This window comes from Nanorana parkeri, unplaced genomic scaffold (genome assembly GCF_000935625.1).
Source record: "Nanorana parkeri isolate BGI_ZX_2015 unplaced genomic scaffold, ASM93562v1 scaffold1797, whole genome shotgun sequence".
In the NCBI taxonomy this organism is placed as follows: domain Eukaryota; kingdom Metazoa; phylum Chordata; class Amphibia; order Anura; family Dicroglossidae; genus Nanorana; species Nanorana parkeri.
Window position 1 is genome coordinate 106,017 of NW_017308065.1, and position 21,416 is coordinate 127,432.

At 43.6% G+C, this 21,416-nt stretch overlaps 1 protein-coding gene across 1 annotated transcript in view; it reads left to right on the forward strand.

The window, feature by feature from the left end:
• LOC108799738 (protein CLEC16A-like) overlaps positions 1–21,416 on the forward strand; it is a gene marked incomplete at its 3' end in the record, with an annotated part of 284,697 nt that overhangs the window by 102,191 nt on the left and 161,090 nt on the right. Inside the window, exon 12 of the mRNA XM_018571638.1 lies at positions 12,404–12,526. Coding sequence (XP_018427140.1) covers positions 12,404–12,526 — 123 coding nt within the window. The remainder of the gene's footprint in view (positions 1–12,403; positions 12,527–21,416) is intronic.

Genomic DNA, 21,416 nt, shown 5'->3' on the forward strand with positions numbered 1-21,416 from the left:
GTATGAAAAACCAAAAATTTAGAGACAAAGGGGGGGGGGGGGGGGTGTGTATGTAAACACTGGCAAAAAAAAAACATTTCTATCGATTTCAGTTTGAATACAGGAGAACACAGTGCCCCTGCAGATCAGAACAGAAACTCCCCTTGTGTACGAAGAATATACAGAATGATAAGAGGTCTGGATACAGCCGCTACCAAGAAAATGCATGCAATGGCTTGCGTCTCCTCCAAACAGATTAGGAAGGGTCTGGAGGCATTAACTATATCAAAAACAATGCATCTTTTTAATGGGTCATTCATGCCCAGCACATTCCATTAAATAAGGCTCATGTTAGTCCTGGACATGAAGTATGGATAAATATGTGAAACTGGCAAATGAGCCAAGATTGATTCAGAAAAGATGTAAAGGAATTCCAGCAAACAGTTCCATCATTCAAATGAGTAGTCCACAAAGCTGTTTAAAGAACCAAACATTAATCATGCAGAATGGCTGTGGAAACGACAAAACACAAACAAGAAAAACTGCATACGAAACAGAAACAATAACTGTCGGGATCCAAGGTGGCCATTTCCTTCTAATCCCTGAGATCGGGCCACAACAGAACGAAAGAATATGGTCAGGATAGAGCATGGCTTGATAGATGAGCATTTTCTGGCTGAGCAGGAGAAGACATCTGCTTTGACAGCGACAAATGTTCCTTGCCAGTGGTATCTATCAACCATTGTTCTGCAAAGTTCCCTGGCTTGTTACCTTCCACCCACTCTGGGAGGCCCACCAAGCAGAGATTATTGCGACAGAGATGTTTTTCAAAAGCTTCAGCTTGCTGGAGCTGTTTCTCCAAACGATGAAACACAGATTTAATGTCAGAGCTAAGAGGATGTAGCGCATCCTTGATCTCGCTCACCTGGCTTTTCACTGCAGAAGTACTTTCCACACATTCATGGAGTTTCTGTAGGTCATGACGCAGCAGGGAGAAATCAGTACGAAGACCCTGTACTTGATCCGTGAGATTAGATACTGAAGCGTTGCAGTTCTTTGCGGCTGACAGCACATCATGCAGCGTAGGCTCTGAGGTCCACCCCCATCTCCACTATCTGGCCACAGTGCATTAGAATTAGGGAGGCTTGGTGCAACGAGAATCGGCCACCATGCCCCCACACATTTCCTCATCCTGTGATTCACAAAACCTGGCCCTGTAATGGACAGTCAGATCTGCTGAAGGAAGAGACTGGGGCAGTGATCGTGGAGCACTGTCACTTTCTAGATTGGGATGCCTCGCATACCTTTCTGGGCGAGTGGCTGGCTCCTCCTCCCATAGCTAGTCCTGTGCTGCTCGGGCCACCGTGGAGCTGCTGCCATCTTGCGGGCTGAGCTGGTGCAGGAGAGTGGAGGCTGGAACTATTGGTTGCCGGGGCACTGTGTTGAGGGGCACTGTACTGTAGCTTAGCCCGCAGATAGGAGCCACACAGCTGTAGAAGGGGGTGGTCAGGATAACAGTAGGAATAATTGCCAGAGCTCTTACAGGTTTATTTGTCTACATCTGCGGCTGGCCATGCACCCCCCAACTGCTGATATCTTTACAAAATTGTTGTTTCAACACACTGCCACACCCACCTATAGAATACATGCTGGTCTAAATTAATTAACAAAGACTATTTATTTGACGTTTCATAACACAAAGTGAGGGAATTTTTTCCACATTATATAGTAAAACAAAACAACAACAAAATCTGTCTCAATGACAAAATTAATTTAGGTACACTATTTATGAGTAATTTGTCAATCTTTCACAGCACTGAAAACTGAAAAACAGCCTGGTAATGTGGGAGTATATAATGGCCAGTACTCAAGTGGTTAAACTGTGCATCTTCCCACATTGACCAGTAGACATTTTAAATCAGGCTGACAGTTCTAATGTGTAAGAGCTAGAGTAGAGGGACCCTTTAAGTCATTGTACTTATCCTGCTGTGTTTATTTCACATTAATCTCTGAGTAACTTATGTTTCAGGTTTTGGAAGAGTGTATATAAGGGTGTGTAAGGGGTGTATATAGGCAGCACAAACAGTTCAGGAAGTGAGTTGTACAGTACATATAGAACAAATGATACGTTTAGAAAATGTGGTCTCTTGTGAGGCTGAGGGCTGGTGACGACTTGGGCGATCCTGGCACACACGATCGTGTGTGTTTGCCGTGCGGCCCCATTGATTTCAATAGAGTTACATCAGCACAGCAATCGCTGAAAAAGGGTTGTCACGTACCTTGGAGGAGTCTGAGTTGACGAGGGCGGCCTCTCTCACAACTCCGGTCCCGGAGCACCTGGATTGGGTACAGGGGTGCCGGGGCACAGAGGGGCAAGGGTGCCAAAGGGTGATGAGTGCGTTGTGTTCGTAGATCCGGGCAGGAAGCAGGATATAGATGCACAGTAGAGTGGATCAGTGGCGTAACAACCGGGGGGGGGCAGCAGGGGCGCGGGCCCCGGGCGAATAGTGAAGGGGGGGCGCGGGCCGAAAATGCCACTTTCGGCTAAATGCAGTTACGCCACTGGAGTGGATCAAGGAGACTCCACATCAGACAAGCTGAGAAAGCTGGATACGGATGCTCACTGAGGCAAAGCACAAGGCAGAAGGATCGTCAAGACAGGCTGAGGTCATCAAGGAGCTGGCAACGCAGTATCAGGGGTGAGGCAGAATCAAGGTCAAGAACAAGCCGGGGTCTTCAGGGAACAGACAAACAGCAGAAGGTCGTCCAAGCCGGGTCAGTAACGGGTAATCAGGATGAAAGAATACAGGAACACAGGATACAGGGAAGCTGACAATCTGACAGCATAGGAGGATATCTGCACACAGCCTTTATAGCCCAGTTGGCGCCAATTGCTCAAATGACATGTCCTGTGCGCACGTACGCGAACACGTCTATGCAGAGACGCCGTTTGTATTACGGCTCTATGGTCCGCAACAGGTGCATGCGCAGACGGCGACACTTGACCATTGGCTCTGGCTTTCTGATAACGGTACATGTAGCTTTTTTCATGACTCACATTTTATTTTCAACCGCAATTGTGCGTGATTACGCCGACATCACCACGGGGGGAAACTGCACAATCTGCCTGGCGTGACTGGGCTGCCATTAGAAAATAATGGTACCGCCAGCGCGATCAGCGGTGGTATGCAACTCTGTGACCGTGCGGCCATCCACATGGTTTTGTACACAATTGCTGCGCGGTCACGGATCGCCCAGGTGTGAACCTGGCCTAAATCAGGTATATTCTACTTGTATAGAAAGCAATTGATCGCTAGGGAAAGCCATTATAACTGTTTGAAAAAGGTTCTATCTAGGGATGCTCCGATACCACAAGACCGAGTACGAGTACCGATACTTTTTTTCAAGTACTCGCCGATACCAATTACCAATACATTTTCTTAAAGGGACAGGTCACATTTTCTCTAAAGCAATACAAAATCATGATTTTAGGTCAGTTTCTTAATATTATGAACAACATGAACATGAAATGAATATTTACCATGCCATTGCTAACTAAGGCTTGTATCCCCATAGTGGGGAAAATAGATGAGCACATGTCCAGTGTGGCACAGCTATATCCAATTCTGCATACCTGGCTTTATATTATATACCTATAAAGCCAGGTATGCAGAATTGAATATAGCTGTGCCAAACTATACAATAATACACTGTTCTGGAGTCTGGACATGTGCTCATCTATTTTCCCCATTAGGGGGATACAAGCCCTGGTTAGCAATGACATGATCTAAATATTCAGTTCATTTCATTATTCAATGTCTTTTTTTTATATTATAACATTTATAATATATAAAAAAAGACATTGAATAATGAAATTAATATTTAGATCATGCTATTGCTAACTAAGGCTTGTATCCCCATAGTAAGGAAAATAGATGAGCACATGTCCAGACTCCAGAACACTGTATTGTGTGGCACAGCTATATCCAATTCTGTATAACTGGCTTTATATTATTATTACATTTTTTAATAATATAAAGCCAGGTATGCAGAATTGGATATAGCTGTGCCACACTATACAGTGTTCTGGTCTGCCGTCTGGACATGTGCTCATCTATTTTCCCCACTAGGGGGATACAAGCCTTAGTTAGCAATATCTACATAGTTATTTCTTTAATGTCTTTTTTTAAATATTATATGTATTTAAACAGCATTTTTGTGCCCAGCCCCCATGCAGTGCTGAAGTACTAACCTGCTGTGTCGTCTTCTCCGTCTACTTCAGCCACTCCGTGTCACAGCCTAGTCATCTGCTCCATTTTGACCTCTTCTCCCGCTGATTGGCCGATTGGATGATGACAGGCTTCCTCACCAGTCACTCCTGACTGGTGAGGAAGCCTGTCAATCATCCAATCGGCCAATCAGCGGGAGAAGAGGTCAGAATGGAGCAGATGACTGAGGACTTGGAGGAGGAGTTTGCGGCCATCTTGTTTAATTGAAGACGCTATGGAGGTCCTGTGTGCGGCGGTTTCGGGTCCTTGAAGATGGCGGACGCGGCACATGTACTCGTTTTTTGTATCGGAGTATTTGTATGAGTACTCATGCAAATACTCGGTATTGCCGCCCATACCGATGCTTGTATCGGTATCGGAGCATCTCTAGTTCTATCTATAAAACTTACAGCTAATAACTATGTTCTAAATACCATATACATCAAAACAGAATAATTTAGTCCAGTTTTACAGTGCATATACTGTACATACTGTATATGAAGTCCATACAACGTCTTATGTATGCTCCAATCCAAATGTGTATTTGTGAAATGTGATCCAAAATTATCCCACAGAATGATTGATTGCCAGCACGTGACCGCTTATTGGAATGGAAAGGATATTGAAAGGTCTGATACCGCTGTCCCCCTTTGTTGTATTGAGATCAGGCAAGGATATACCCTTATCAGGATCTGCTAGTTTTAACTCCCTGTCAATTAGCAACCGTCAATTGACTAAGTCAATCTGGAAGTAACACTCGTAGGGCAGAGCTTGTGAAGCAGAGACGAGATGGATCAGCCTGAGGAAGATCAGTGTACATAAGTGGCTGATCCAGTTGGATACGTCTTGCTTATATGTAAGTAGAATTATAAATAAAACGTTTTGGGGGCGTGGCCGACGCTTGACTGAGATGGCTGCCTGAAACAGAACTCCCTGCTCGAGCCAACGACAGGCCGCAAATACACAGCAAACATTATGCAATCACTTATCAGACAATTTAAAGATGATGTTAAAGAGGTGGGAGACAGGGTTTCACACATTGAGGAAAAAATGGGTGACTTCACATCCACGCTCAATAATCTTGTTGACTCCCACAATGATAGAGAAGACGATATTGCCTGCCTCCAGTCCACAATGGCTGACCTCGAAGATTGCACACGACACAACAACCTAAAGATTAGGGGTATTCCTGATTCAGTTCAACAACTTGAATTGACTTGCTATGTGCAAGCTCTATTCTGGGCTATTCTTCCTGAACTTTCTGACTCTGACCTCATTATAAATCGTATACACTGATTGCCTAAATAGTCACATCTTCCTAAAATTCTCCCTCGTGACACCCTCACGCGTATGCACTTCTACTTCTTCGAGGATCAGTTGATGAGAGCTGCCAGAACCTCTCCTTTGCTGGCAGAGTATGCAAAACTCTAACTATATGATGTTCTCTCACAACATACCTTTTCACTCAGAAGGAAACTCCTGCCGATAACAAAAGCCCACAGAAATCATAAAATTGCCTACAAATGGGGGTTCCCGACTAAACTCTTGCTTTCAGTTGAGAATACCATTTACACCATAGTCTCCCTGGATCAAGGTTTAGACTTGCTGCGCCAATGGGGCATACTCCCAGCTTCCCTGTCCCCTCACAAGGAACATTCCACACTGGATTATCGTGACGAAGATTGGAGACTTGTGGCACGAAAGGGAAAACCCAAAAGTGTAGTGACGTACTACTGATGCACGGGCCTTATTGTCCTCGGATCTGTTAACTATATTGGCCATATGCAATACCCCCCATTTGCCAAGCAGTAATTCATACTGCCCTCTGCTCCATTTTTGGAACATTATTTTTTATATAGACTTGTTTTTCTTTTTGTTTTGATTTGTTATTCTGTTTTTCTACTTTTCTTCTCTCTGCCAAGACGACATATACACGTGTCTCCTTCTAAGAATCCCAGAGTTCTGCGAATACTGCATTACTTCCATACTCCCAAATTTGTTTACTATATCCACTACTCCTTCGAAATGAACCTACCAGATTAATGGGTGTTACTCTACTTTCTCTCAACGTGAAAGGCTTCAACCACCCAGCAAAACGTTGCTCACTATGGAAAGAAGCTTTGTTCCTAGGAGTTGATGTACTGTGTATCCAGGAAACCCACTTTAGCTCTACTCAAGCTCCCCCATGCTCTCACAGATTATTTACCAACATCCTTTATGCTAACGGCCCACAGAAAAAAAAACAGGAGTAATGGCTGCCATAAAAAACTCTGTCTTTTTCACTTCTGGAAACTGTCATTGACGTCTCTGGACGATACATCATTCTGATCTGCTCTATTAACTCTGAACTCTACACCATTGTCCACTTATACATCAAATCTGCTTCTTGAACAAGCTTTTTAAAAACAACAAGGTTCTCTGCTTGTCTCTGGAGACTTCAACCTTGTACCGGATAGATGCCTAGATTCCACTCCACCCATCAATTGTAACCTTCCATCTCTGCAATCATTTCTCCTTAAAGAGAATCTATTTGACGTTTTGAGATGTCAACCCGCCTCTGAAAAAGACTTCACCTTTCATTTGACTACTCCAGGATAGACTTATTAATTATGGACTGGCAACTTCTTTCTAAAGTTCTACAATCCTCCATTCATGATATTACGTGGTCAGACCACGCTCCGATTACCATTCATCAGAAGGCTTTCCTCCCTCATTGTCCTATGTCTGGCGCAACAACGTCTCCCTTCTTCGCATCCCCCAGAATTTTAAGAGGATTAAGGACAGCCTACAGGAATTCTTTGATCTCAGTGCTCTATGCTCACCTGATTCATTAATTCTATGGAATGCCCACAAAGCCTACATCCAAGGGCTTCTTAGGCAACTTGGAGCTAGAGCAAGAAGACAAGGTAAGCAGAGAGTCGACCACCTTCTACCCCAATTCGTTCTTTAGAATCCCAAAACAAATCCCTTCCCACACCTGTTATTTCCTCCTCTCTGACTAAGCTGAGATTTAAACTTAGAACATTCCTTGTGTTACAATTTGATATTTACTCTTTTAAACTTAAAGCCAACTTTTACTTAAACAAGCCCAAATCTTGTCCAAAATACTGTATCTCTACCACCCAGTTTCTAACCATAAAGTTTGGGATCCTCAAGACATTGCTGACTCATTTAACTCTTACTATAGTGACCTATATAATTTGAAGGATGATTCCTCTGTTCCCCAACCCACAGATTCTGGCATGTCCTCGTTTTTGGCTACTATAAAATTGCCAGCTCTCACCCAATCTCAGCTTGATAAAATAAATGCCCCATTTACCTTATCTGAACTGAAACATATCAGTAAATCTATCCCACACAATAAATCTCCTGGCCCTTATGGGTTTTCAAACGAATACTGTCAATCCTTCCACGATATCCTGGGTCCTTACTTGTTGAAGGTGTTCGACACTGCTGCTGCCGCTGTTACTTTTCCATCAGAAATGTTAAAGATGTTAATTGTAACCTTACATAAACCAGGCAAGCCACTGTATTCTCACTAAAACTTTCGCCCTATCTTGCTCTTAAATTGTGATCTTAAGATATACGCTAAATTGATAGCTCACCGTTTGGCTGATATAATCCCAACTTTTATTAATCTGGATCAGAGGGGTTTTACTAAAGGCCCAGAAGCCGCTGACACTACTAGAATGGTACTTAAAGGAGAACTATGAGATGAGTGATTTCCACTCACCTCATAGTTCTAGCCGACCTGTGACAATGAGACTGTCACAGGTCGGCTCAGTAGATCGGGAGGTGAGCGAACACATACCAGGTTCGCTCCCCTCTCGATCCTGTCACGGTTTTCTGCCATGACAGGGGGAGGGGCTGGATTCCCCTCTCCCTGCTCCGATCTGCCAGCGCTGACTGGTGGAACTGATGGGGGAGGGGGCGGGTACAGCTGGCTCTGCCTCTAGATAGGCAGAGCCAGCTGTCACTCACGCAGCTGGGCGGATCCCGTCATCTACGTCGGGATCCGCTCCGGCTGCAGCGTCTCAGTATACCACGAGCTGTACCTCGCGGTATACTGAGCTTAGGGTAACGGGAGGAAGCTGGTTTGTGTCCTCCCGTTACCCTAAGGAGAACTATGGGGAAAATCACTGACCCCATAGTTCTCCTTTAATATTATTCATCATGCATAGACCTCCTGGAACGCCTTCTCCGTTTCTAGCATTGGATGTGGAGAAGGCGTTTGCATGAGTTCACTGGACATACCTGCAACATGCCTTGGCTTAATATGGATTTGCGGGCCCTATCTTTTCTGCAATTATAGCTCTCTTCTCTTGCCCATCTTCCCAAGTTTTTACATCTGGCACTCTATCTCGACCATTTCCCATTACGAATGGGACCCGTCAGGGCTGCCCCCTTTCGCCCCCGATATTTAATTGCAGAGGGGATTAGGTTGAGCACCTTAATATCAGGCTTTACTATTGCACAACAACCCCATAACATCAACTTGTTTTCAGATGACGACCTTATGCTCACAAAGCTAGTGTCTTCTTTGGCTGAAGTCTCCCGTGCTATACATTCATTTGCTCATGTGTCCTATTACAAGGTGAATAATGCTAAATCCTAGATGTTGGACTTGGGACTATAGGTTGAGACCCTATAATCCCTAAAAGCCTAAACTTCATACCGCTGGTCTACTTCAGGAATTACTCTCACTAGCTCTCTTCCTGACCTATTCTTCCTCAATTTTTCCTCCCTTTTTAGACAAACTAAAACAGGAATGAATAAATTTGGGTTACCATACACTGTCGTGGTGCACAGGACTGGCCTCATTTAAAATTATAATTTTACCCCAAATCTTGTACCTCTTTTGCACGCTCCCTATTACTATTCCCCAGTGGTATTTTCAATCCCTCCAATCTTGCCTCAAAGATTTTATCTGGCAACATGGAAGGGCCCGAAGTTCCCACTCAATACTTATCAAACACAGATCTATGGGTGGCATGGGTTATATCGTTTTTAAAAACTACTATATGGCTGCTATATTAACGCACCTTAGAAGTTGTTTCCTATCTTCTACTGATAAACAGTGGCTTTATATTCAACATGCTTTTGTTCCTGGCAAAGATCTACGCAGCTACCTATTGTACCGATTGTGGGAATCTGTTCCCACAACAGATTTATCGCCCCCTATTCAGGCATCCGTCCGGGCCTGGCGAACATTAATCTCAACTAAGTTCTCCCATTCCCCTCTAAAACACGTTGCTATACGATTGTCCTCACTGGAACTTCTAATTCCTTTTCTTTCATTACAATCTTGGGAATACCGTGGCATCCAAACTTTACAGGACATTGTGGAAGGCCGCTCCATCAAACCATTTCCTGTGCTATCTACCCAATTCCATCTTCCTAGTAGAGAATACTATAAATATCTCCAAATAGCTCACCTCCTAATGTATAACAAATCACTGTTCATTAAACTCCCCATTAAAGTAATTTCCTACTATATGTCCTCTTCATCGCATTCCAAGGGAATATCACTCTTTTACTCTCTTCTTTAAGAGAAACTAAACTTTGTTAAAAACACTGCTATTTTGGCCTGGGAACGGGAGTCCCAAAGGATACTTACCTTTAAGGAGACTTACAGCGCCTCTAAGAGTGTGGACATGTGGGAACTGGCACAGAAAACTCTGCTTCGCTGGTATTTAACTCCCTAATGCTTGGCCAAAATGTCCCCAAACACTTCCTTGGGGTGCTGGAGGGGTTGTGGACACACGGGCACTTTGATCCACACTCAATGGTCTTACAACTCTCTTACTAGTTTTTGGAACAATATTTTCCAAATGATAGCGGCTGTTACTGACTAGTTCTATATCCCTACACCTAGTTTAGCTCTACTACATCTAGGAATTGATACTTATTGATATTGATACTTATTCTGTCCATCTTCGATTTATTGTGATACATATTCTTCTAGCAGCCAAACTGACAATAGCCAGGCATTAGAAGAGTTCGATAGCTGTCAACACCTCAGAAACTCTGCAAATATTACAACTCCACTGTGAATATGAGCGCCTACTAGCTTTACGCAATAACACACTGGCAAACTTCTTTAGAAAATGGAACTCTTGGTTTCTATGGTCTCAGCCTGCTCTACCTCCCCAATGACATCCTATGCTCTTTGTGATCGATGATATGAGATGCTATGCTCTTTGACCTTTCTTTTATATTGTAAATATGATTGTTTTGGCTTTCTTTATTTATTTGGTTATACCTTTTTTCTGGAATGGACCTAGTTTCTTGTTCTTTACTTTAACATACGAAAAATAATAATCAATAAAAACAATTGAAATAAAATAAAACATTTATCATTTTATTATGGTGTGCAATATGGTCTGTATTTTTTTTCTCATTGTGCGCTGATTTCATATGGCATTGTATATTTTAAAGAACAGATGTAGATGGACAGGAGAGTTACAACTAGCAGATCCCCACCTGGTCTCAATACAACAAAGGGGGAACAGCAATATCAGACCTTTTGTGAAGGTGTGAATTTAAGGTGTTAAGCATTCCAGTGGACGATCATGTGGTAGCAATCATTCGGTAGTGGAGTAATTTTGAATCATATGATTTCACAAATACACATTTGGATTGGAACACACATCATAAGTTGTATGGATGTGTATGTGCACTGTGAAACTGGACTAAATTTTTCTGTTTTGATGTAAATGGTAATTTGCTCATGGGTATTTGCCGTACGTTTTATAGATTGCATGTTCTCTCAAAAAAAGAAAAAAAAAATCAAGCACTGTGATGTATCGTAATAACCAACTGTATAGAAATATATAATATATTTAAGTATACAAATATCTAAAAAGACCGCTGATATTTTATTTCCCTTTTGAGATAGCAAAAGAGGTTGAGGACACAAAGTCCTCAGTCTGCTTCTCTGCAGCCCCAGCACTTACTGAACAGGAAACACTCAGTACAGAGGCTTCCTGTCCATTCACAATTTGAGCAGATATTATGTTTACAATCTTCCCAGTTATACATGGACAGGAAGTGATCTGTATTACATAGTTGTCAATTGAGGTTAGCCTATAGAAGAAAAAAAATAGAATAACCTCCATAAACAGAACCCTATGCCCATAGTTACCCACAGTTGTTGAGTGCTTCCGGTTTATTCATAACTGTGGAGATAGTAAATGTTTGCCATCTCCTCAGTTATGAATGAACACAGGGGTGATCAATACAGTGTTTGTACAGTAAAGTGAAGGAGCGGTAAATATGATACATATTTACCAAACCTCTGTTCATCTTCCTGAATCTGCCCCTCGTCTGTCACTGTATCCTCTCCACCTGTAGCTCAATCCTATCTGCTGTCAGCATGCTCCGCTCTTTGTCCCTTCTGATCCCCACTGTATCTGCCAATGCATGCAGAGGAGACCATGAGCTTATAGCAGAAGAGTGTGAATGCCACCGAAGTAAGGCATACTGACTTGGCCAGCTGGAAACATTTGTTTTATGTCTGAGAAAGGGTTAACAGGTGTTCCTTAGAAACGCTTCACTGAGTTTACTGATTTTTAACTTAGAATACTTGAAGTTCTTTTACTAACATGCAAAAAAAACCCCAACTGACTGGGAATCCTTAAAAGAGAACTATGGGGTGAGTGAATTACACTCATCCCCATAGTTGGAGCCAACGCATGACATTGAAACTGTCACACATCGGTTCTATTGATCGGGAAGTGAGCAAAAACATACCACCGCTCGCTCACTTCCCGATCATCTCCCTGTAGAGAGCGGAGACTGTCACCGCTCCATGCAGGGATTCCCCCTTCTCCGATCCTCCAGCGCTGACTGGTGGAACAGACGGGGGAGCCCGCTGTCAATCATCAAGCGGGGTGGATCTCGACAGTATATTACGTTTTGGGTCACAGGAGGATGTTAGTATATGTCCCCCCGTGGCCCTAAAGAGAACTATGGCAAAAAGAGGATACTCCATAGTTCTCAAGTCAAACAAGTATAAATTGCATGGCTTACTTCTTGATAAGAATAGGGAACATAATTTGATATAGAACTTTATGTTATAAGAACTAACAAAGCCAGTCCTGATAATAAATAAAACACCCTGTTTATCAGTGTTGTCTTTCTTTTTTTGTTTGCAGGAATAAAGCCCTCTAAACTTGAGAAAATCCAGCTCTGTTTGCAGCCAGCAAAAGAGGACCGTACTTACAACCATGTCTTAGTGGAAAGACTTATCAGAATAATGAGCAATGCAGCAAATCCAGGTACAGGACACTGCTTAGTGCAACCTTCCGCTGAAAACATTTAGAGGGTTTTTCACTAAGCTGACAAAGGCAGCCGAGTGATTAACACCGAGCCAAAGTGAACTGAGCTGAACAGCGTTCTGCTATTCGCTTCGGCTTCGTAGGGCTGATTTCACCTGTACATCGGCTACAATCAGCCGTACATCGCTGGCTTTGGTGAGCCGCACATGCTGAGCATGTGCGGCAGGGCAGAAATGCTGAGCCGAAACTCCGGCAGTTCATTCGCTGGCAGTGAGTGAATAGCCGAATGCCGAAAGTCATACCAGGCCCTTTAGATCTGGTAGAAATTTTAAGGAGGAACCCCACTCCCAAAAATGGGGGAAAAACAAAGGGTGGGGGGCGAGCGAGTGCCCCCCTCCCTGCCATACTAGACCCCATGCCCCCGGCACTGGGAGGGTGCTTTTCCAGGGTCACCCTTGGAAAAACGCCTCGTCCCCGTGCCTATGGGGACAATGGCCTCTTCCCCACAAGCCCTGTGGCGTTGGTTGTGGGGGTCTGCGAGCAGGGGACTTATTTGCATCGGGTACCCCTTTAATAAACCCAGGTGCGCCCCCCTTTGTGAATGAGTAAGGGGTACTTGTACCTCAACCATTCACTAAAGGGTTAAATAAAAAGACCAAACTTTAATTAAAACAATCCTTTAATTGAAATAAAAACACAACAAAGGATTTTTGACAAGTCCTTCATTAAAAAAACCCCCCAAAAATGGCAGACCGTTCTCCCTGCTTCAGCCTTCACTACGGCTCAGTAGAGCCAAAGCATATGCGTTTGGCTCGGCTGTTATACAGGCTATTGTGAATAGCCCGTACAGCAGCCCTGTACCAAAGGACTCCGACAGCTGAAGTGAGCAGAATCAGCCGAGGCTATGGCTGGATCTTTCGGTTCTTTAATAAATAACCCTCATAGTTCTTTCCCTATAGGCCTTGTCTGTACAAGTGTCAGAGTGGGTACTTTTTATGCACTCATGCAGGAAAGATAACGTTACCTAGTATACCAGAATACTTGTATCCATAACCCATAAACCTTTAACCCTTTTGCTGCCAGGTCATGCTCTCCACTTTTTTTTTTAAATAAATTCCGATTTTATTAAACAATTTTTAAAATATAACATACAAAGATAGAAAATGTCAACACAACAATGACACAGTATTGCAAAATGTCTCTTATCTGGGTCCAAAAATGTTCCAACCGTGGGCAGGACCAAAACACGTGGAGCATGTCAGCCGGAGAGGAGCCACAGCGCCAGCAGGAGTCCGAAGCATCAGGGAAGATTCAGTGAAGCCTGTGAGGGGTTCTATACCACCTAGTCAGTATTTTATAACCTATCTCCTGGTACCTGTTACTGATGGAGGACTTCAGAGATTACTGGAGAATCCGAAATCGCTGAACGGGGGAGAATTGAGCCCTGAGGTCCTGTTCCCACCCCTCAAGGAAGGGCAAGGACTGGTCGAGGTCTGGGAGGAGCAATAGTTGATAATTAAATGAAAGAGTTTTTGTCAGTGGACCTGTTCCGTTACATTCACATTCAAATATGGACAGCAGTCTAGCGAGCATATTTGGCGGTAGAAGGGAGGACAGGAAATGTGATAGTTAACTTATTCTCCAGAATCCCAACCCCGCCAAGTTGGAATCAGACGAGAGGTCCGAGTGAGAGGGCCAGGCCGAGACGTGGAGAAAATGTAGAGCCCTACATTTATCTCACGCTCCCAGACAAGTAAACACGGGGTCCTGGATGCCAGGCAGGAAGTCAGGGGTCCCGATGATCGGGCGTAAGTGGGAAGGGGAGACAGATCCCCCTAGACTCAAAGGTTACACATGCGGCTCTCCACGTAGGGCCGATAGTGGGGTGTGCCAAGAGGAGTCCCGTGATCGAGTGAGCGCACCATGGGAGGGTACATAATGGGATAAAAGAAAATGATTGTTCCAATGAGACCCATGCCTTGAGTGTCTACGCCAGTCCAATATGCGTGATAGGTGGACTGCAAGATAGTAAAAGTAGACATCCGGGAGGGCTAGGCCTCCCTCCCGTTTGGGTCGTCTTAAGATAGAATGTTTAATCCTAACAGGCTTTTGCGACCAGATAAATTTAGTGATGACTGCTTGGACCAAGGCCCAGAAGGCCCGCAGGATAAAAATATGAAGATTCTGCAATGGATACAAGAGGCGCCGAAGTTTGTTCTGCTTGATTACATTGCAGCGGCAAGTCCAAGAGAATGGCAGATGGGACCAGCATTGGAGGTCTGACTTAGGTTTTTGGAGTAAGGGGGGGAAATTAAGGGGGAACACCTCCGATAGGATGCGAGGTAAGAGAACCCCAAGGTATTTGATCGACGTAGGGGACCATCAAAACGAAAAATTATATTATAACCTAGTCATGACAGCCCCCGGTAAATTAAGAGCTTCTGACATCTGGCCGTTAATGTGGAAGTTAGGAAGCTCACCAAATGGCCTCAAAGCGGAAAAAAAGATTGGGGACGGAAATGTCGGGAGAGGAAAGAAAAAATAGGTTTGTCCGTATAGGTGGCTACCTTGTGATGGCCATCCTTGGTCACGTAGCCCTGGATGTCAGGGTGGGATCTGCATAGGAGGGGTTCCAGGGTCAATATAAATATGAGGGGCAAAAGGGGACATCCCTGTCTAGTCCCATTAGAGATCTGAAAGGGGTCAGATAGGATTCCGTTGACACGCACCCTCGCCTACTGAACCGAATAGAGAGATGTTATCCACGATAGCATGTGAGGTCCCAGCCCAATATGCTTCAAGGTAAGGCACATAAAAGACCAATTGACCCTGTTGAATGCCTTCTCTACATCCGTGGAGAGAAGAAAACCTGACATGTTCTCTGATTGCGCTGCATGGATCAGACTAAGTGCCCTTCTGGTGTTGTCTCGCGCCTCTCGGTGGGGGACAAATCCTGATTGGTCTGGATGAATCAATGACGATACATATGGAATTAGGCGGAGTGACAATATTTTAGCAAACAACTTGGTGTCTACGTTAAGGAGCGAGATGGGGCGATAACTGGGGCACAACATGGGATTTTTATCAGATTTCGGAAGGGCTGTTATGTCGGCAGTGAGGGAATCACGAGGTAGCCCAGCCCCCAATATGACTGAGTTTAAAGCAGACAGCAAATATGGATTAAGGATGTGGAATAATTTTTTTGTAGTAAGAAAGAGAGAAGCCATCTGGGCCTGGGGCTTTTCCTGTTTGGGTCCCTTTGATGGCAGTTTCCAGTTCACAGAGTGTCAGGGGTTCCTCAAGGACATTGGATATTTCCTCTGGCAGTTGAGGGAGGCCACAATCGATTAAGTATTGGCGGATGCGTTGCTGGCGGAGGGACAAGGCCGGGACTGATGTTGAATTGGGAAGGTTGTAAAGAGTCAAATAGTAGTAGTCTTGGAACACTGCAGCGATATCTTCTGATAGATGTAAAGAGGAACCCTCTTATAAAGGCTTTGTGGGCCTCCCACACAATGTATGGGGAGCACGCAGAGGGGCTATTCACGTCAAAATAAGAACGTAAATCTCGCTCAACCTCCAGAGAGCGAGATGCTCCCTATGTCAGAGTGGGTAACGTAAGTTGGACAATTATGATGGACTAAAAAAAAAAAGTTGATGCGAGTGTAAGTACTGTGGGTGTGGGAATAGAAAGAGTGGTCTCGAGCGTTAGGATGATGAATCCAACAGACGTCTACCAGTTGGAATAAATGGAGGCTCTTCTTCATATGTTTTAACGCTGCATAAGAGAGGTAAGTAGAGGACCTCGATGAATCCACGAGCGGGTCCAAGACCAAGTTGAAGTCTCCGCCCACAATCAAATGGCCCTCCCTAAAGTCCTCCACCAGTTCAAGTATACGATCCAGGAAGGTAATCTGGCCTATGTTGGGCATATAGACATTGACCAGGGTGACTTTTTGAGCCCCAATCTTCCCCTTGACCATAAGTAGCCTGCCCTCCTCTCCGGCATACGCATCCAACAGAGTCCACGGAACTGACTGAGAAAGGATGATGCAAACCCCATGTGACTTCTTGTCCGACGAGTAACTGATACGCTGTAGGATAACGATGATCTTGGAGCACAGGGGCTCTAGAGTTCGGTAAGTGTGTTTCCTGAAGAAACCCTATCTGGGCCCATTGCCGGTGTAGCTCAGTTAAAATCATGCTACGCTTCTCTGGAACATTCAGACCCTTAAAGTGACATAGTCAAAAATGTTTTTCCCTCCCCCAATGTTAATGTCAGCACTTACCTTAAATGATGTTTCTTAATCCGATCTTCTTTCTTGTCCTTTTCATCTGTCCCTCCAGCGCTGCGGCGGGTCTCCGATCCAATGCTGACTCCTCTGGGCTTGCTGGCACTTCCTGTCCCACAGTGTCTGCATGCGGGTGCACGCATCCATAGACTTACCTTGTGTCTCTCCTCGCGTCCCGGCCGAAAATGTGATCTGAGCATGCGCCCGCCCCAAGATGCTTTGCGGCCGCCCAAGATTTTTCACGTTTTCGGACGGGAGCGCACGGGGAAGACACGGGTAAGTATTAACCCTTTTTGCATATATCTACTGATTGCTAGCAGTAGATATATGCAAAACTCCGAGAAAGACTCAGACAAGAGAGAGGATACAGCAAAAAGAGGAAAGTAACAATGAACAACTAAGGAGGCAGCCTAATACTTCTAAATCACTGTCCAAGGGGAATTCCCAAGGAAAGTGAGCCTATTGGGGGGATTGACCAAATCAGAAGTCACAGAAACGCAAATAGGCTCCGTGACCGAGGTCCCAGGGATCTGTGAGCCCAGTGAATTTCAATAGGGATCTCTGGGGGCTGGTCGAGGTAAATATTAAAAATACCTTGAACTGTGGTCTTCAGGTCGAGAGTGGTCTGGATTCCGGGATACCTTTAATACGGACGTTATTCTTCTTTCCCCGGTTGTCCTGATCATCCACATCTATCATCATGGCAGCCACCTCGCGGGATGAAGAGGTATGCGCTACTTCCAGTTGTGTGATCCTGTGGATGAAGGTCGTCTGAGAGTGTTCAATAGTGGTAACTTTAGACGCAACAGTGAAGATCTCTTTCTTAACATCTACAATTACTTGTTTGTACGCAGACACTACACGTATAGTGAACGCCTCAAAATCCGCTTTGGTTGGGATTAAGGCCGCAATGTCAGCCTTTGTGGGTAGTGAACTTAAGAATTCCATGAATCCAGCATAGTGGAACGGAGCAGAGTGAATTCTGCTCCCATTGGAAGCAATGGAGGCTCTGCCCTCCATGAGTCAGATGATTCACATGGAGCCCCACACACAGGGGGTAGAGTCCCTGCTCTCCACTTTTAACCTCAGGTGGTCAGACCATTTTTGCTATGTTTTACTTAACATAACATAACATACAAAATTCTTACTAAACTCCCAATCCACAGTGCTGTGTTGCAGTGACATTCATTTTGAATGCCTCGCTACCATACTCTGCCAGCATAACTAAAGGCATGTGCTTTTCAGTGCACCACAATGCACACATGGGTACCACCTGTGCATTGTGGGGTATTGTGTAGAAAAAAAAGGATCATTGTTGTGTTGTGCTGGCACCCCATTCGAAATGAATGGGCTGCTGTAATCCAATGCATGTTAAGGGTACACACCTTGTGATTTTAAGGCAAAGGGACAACATCTGTAAAAAATGCACAACCCCCCCCACCCCCCCAGCTACTGATACCACCATTTACAGAAATCTCTTGCTGCTCCTTCCTCAGTTTCAGCAAGCATTAACATAGTTGGTTGGTGTCTGCCTCTGTTTGTCTCTTTAACAGGCATCTAGGAACGTACTGCAACATGCATTGCACATGAAGCAACTGAGGGTCCATTCAGTACCTTGCATTAATTAATGTGAATTAAAATGCATGTTACTACAACCAGTGTCAACACATGCCTCAAATTGTACTGCATTGTGGTGCCATTCATTATGAATGGCATAGCACCACACTAAAGTATTGAGCACCCCCAATGCAGCACATCACAATGCCCATTCTGTATGTTGTGATGCTTTGCAATGAAAAGGTTATGTGCATTTTTAGGTGTTATGTGGTAAACTGACAGTCATTTAAAATGAATGGTCTGCCTTAATGTAATTCACATTAACATGTAGGGCTGCAACAACTAATCGACATAATCGATTATAATCGATTATTGAAAAAGTTGTCAACTTTTTCAATAATCGATTAATCGGATGTAACACAAGGTATGATGCAATTATTATTGTTATTCTTATATACGATTTATTAGCGCCAACAGTTTGCACAGCACTTTACAATATAAGACATTACAATCACAATACAATTCAAGACAAGATGGTAAGGAGGGAGATGATAATGTGTGTGGTACTGAAACTGTGAAGGTAGCCTACGATTTTTCTTTAGGCAAGGTTCTCACATTTGTTCATTGCATTATTGCATGCATGTCAACACATGTTATGTCGCAAATCACCCCAGCGTGGCCAAAACCACTCCTCACCTTTTTATGGAAACACAACACGTGGCAACACACAGCAGTCTTAGTATAAAGACAAGGCAAAAAGCATAGCTTTGTATATGGCCTGCTCACACCAATGTGGTGCAATGATGCAGGTATAGATTGTAATGCAATGCAGCACAGTGCAATGTGCAGCTGCACATATGGATTAATGTAAATTTAAATATAAAAAAAATAAATAAGCACCACAATTCACTGTAACAACGCAATTGGGCACCATAATGCGCTCCCGCTAGTGCGTACTGTCACCAGGGGGCTTGGTCTGATGACAATAACAAAAAGATACACTTCATCCACCAGTCAGGTTTTCCAGGTGCCTGCCTCTTTTTTTTAATAAATTTTTGACTTCCAGTTAAGGCCCCATTCACACCAGGGCGACATTGTTTCAGCACTTTTTTCACACATTTTGTGTAGCACGTTCTTGCATGTTTCAGCTCGTTTTACACGCGTTTTCTGTTCATATGTAAAAACATTTTAAGGCCCATTTTCATCTTGTTTTCAGTTGTCCAATTAAAAGCAGTCTCAGCTGCAGAAACAAACAAAAAAAAGCGTGAAAAAGCGCTGATTGGTGCATGTCCATTGAAGTCTATGTAGCAAAACGAGCTAATAAGCACAATAAAAGAAGCTCACTGACTTATTTTAAACAATGGGTGTATTGTTACGCGCGATCCAGCGCGTTTGCATGAACAGCCCCCATAGGAATACATGGGATTTTGATTTGCATGTGTTTCAGCATGGAAAAAAATGTGCGATGAAACACCCTGGTGTGAACGGGGCTTGAGTGCCAACACATCTATAAGATTGTGTATTTTTGCCTTACAGATGTCTTAATAAGAACCAGCAACCTTACTGTTTTGACTATTTTTTTGTAAGTACAGGTCTATTTATGGATACATTTCCACAGCTTGTGACATAATTTGCAAGTACGCACAGCACACTTGCATGTTGTTTAAAGCTGGCCATACACCTATAGATTATCTGCAGATTTTCTATGGTCAGATGGAAAAAGTGCAACAGATTCCTCCATCTACGCTAAACTGTGTGGATGGAGGAATCTCCCACTGGGCCAAGCTTCAGTATCTTGCTAGTCGGCCCTGCTGGCTGTCAAAATACCTGAATAATCTGATTGAATACAAGCATTGTTCAGGTATTTTGAGAGCCAGCGGGGCCGACTAGCAAGATACTGAAGCTTGGCCCAGTGGGGGATTCCTCCATCCACACAGTTTTTAGCATAGATGGATGAATCTGTTGCACTTTTTCCATCTGACTATAGAAAATCAATAGGTGTATGGCCAGCTTAAGACTTACATCTTCATTTACCCTCCTCCAGCGCTGATAGAGCAGAGCGCTGATGAGGCTAATCTGTCACTCTCTGCTTTGTCCACTGGCGACCCCATCTTCTCCATTGCTTCTGGGCTCCTGATGCTCCTCTTCGCCTATTGGTAGAAGAAAATGCTGGAAGATGAAGAAATTGCATAAAGTTCCACTTTAAGGGTGCAGTGATAAGTAGTAATTATCAGAAGAAACTGGCATTGCAAACTTTTTACTAATAATCAAACTGAAACAGTGATAAATATGTGCAATTAAAAAGATTAAAAGGAAGTTCAGACTATAAAGTGATCTAATGTGATGATCTCATATGTATAAATTAATGTAATTGACTAAATTTTCTGAACTCTACACTCCACAGTATTCCATCACCAAGTACTTCTGCTGAGACTGGAATGGTCAAATGTACATGCAGTAACAATCTCCAAAACAAAAGCTTTTTTTTTAAAATGTTTGTAAGAAACAGTTAAATCTCAGAACCCGAAATAGAATATAGAGGACATTATATAAAAAAATGATAATAGCATTACATAAATATGAAATAAAATAATTGGAGTAGGAGCAATGACAGGAGTAGAGCAATGCACACCTAGAAGCCACCGCCACAATGTTTGGAATTCCTAATTAAGAAAGCTATTGATGGTTCAACAGTGTTGGTGCTGCATGCTCCCATCATCCAAATGGGTAAACATTGGCCACTAGGACAAATAGAGAGGATGGCTCTTCCTAATGGGAGCATAGGCAACAATAATATCCCTCACAACTTTATTCAAAAAAAAAAAAAAGGTGTATAGGCTTTAGATACGCAAGATGTTGTTTTTTTTTTTAGTCTGCCTTTTGGCTGGATGATGGTTCTCGCTAAAAACAATGCATGGTTAGGGACTTACCTATACTGGCTTACTGCATCATTAGAGCATTTGTTCAAGTTCAAGTAACATTATAATGTTGAATAATCTGGAATCCCAGATTCTGGATCTAAGCAACAAACTGGCAACACT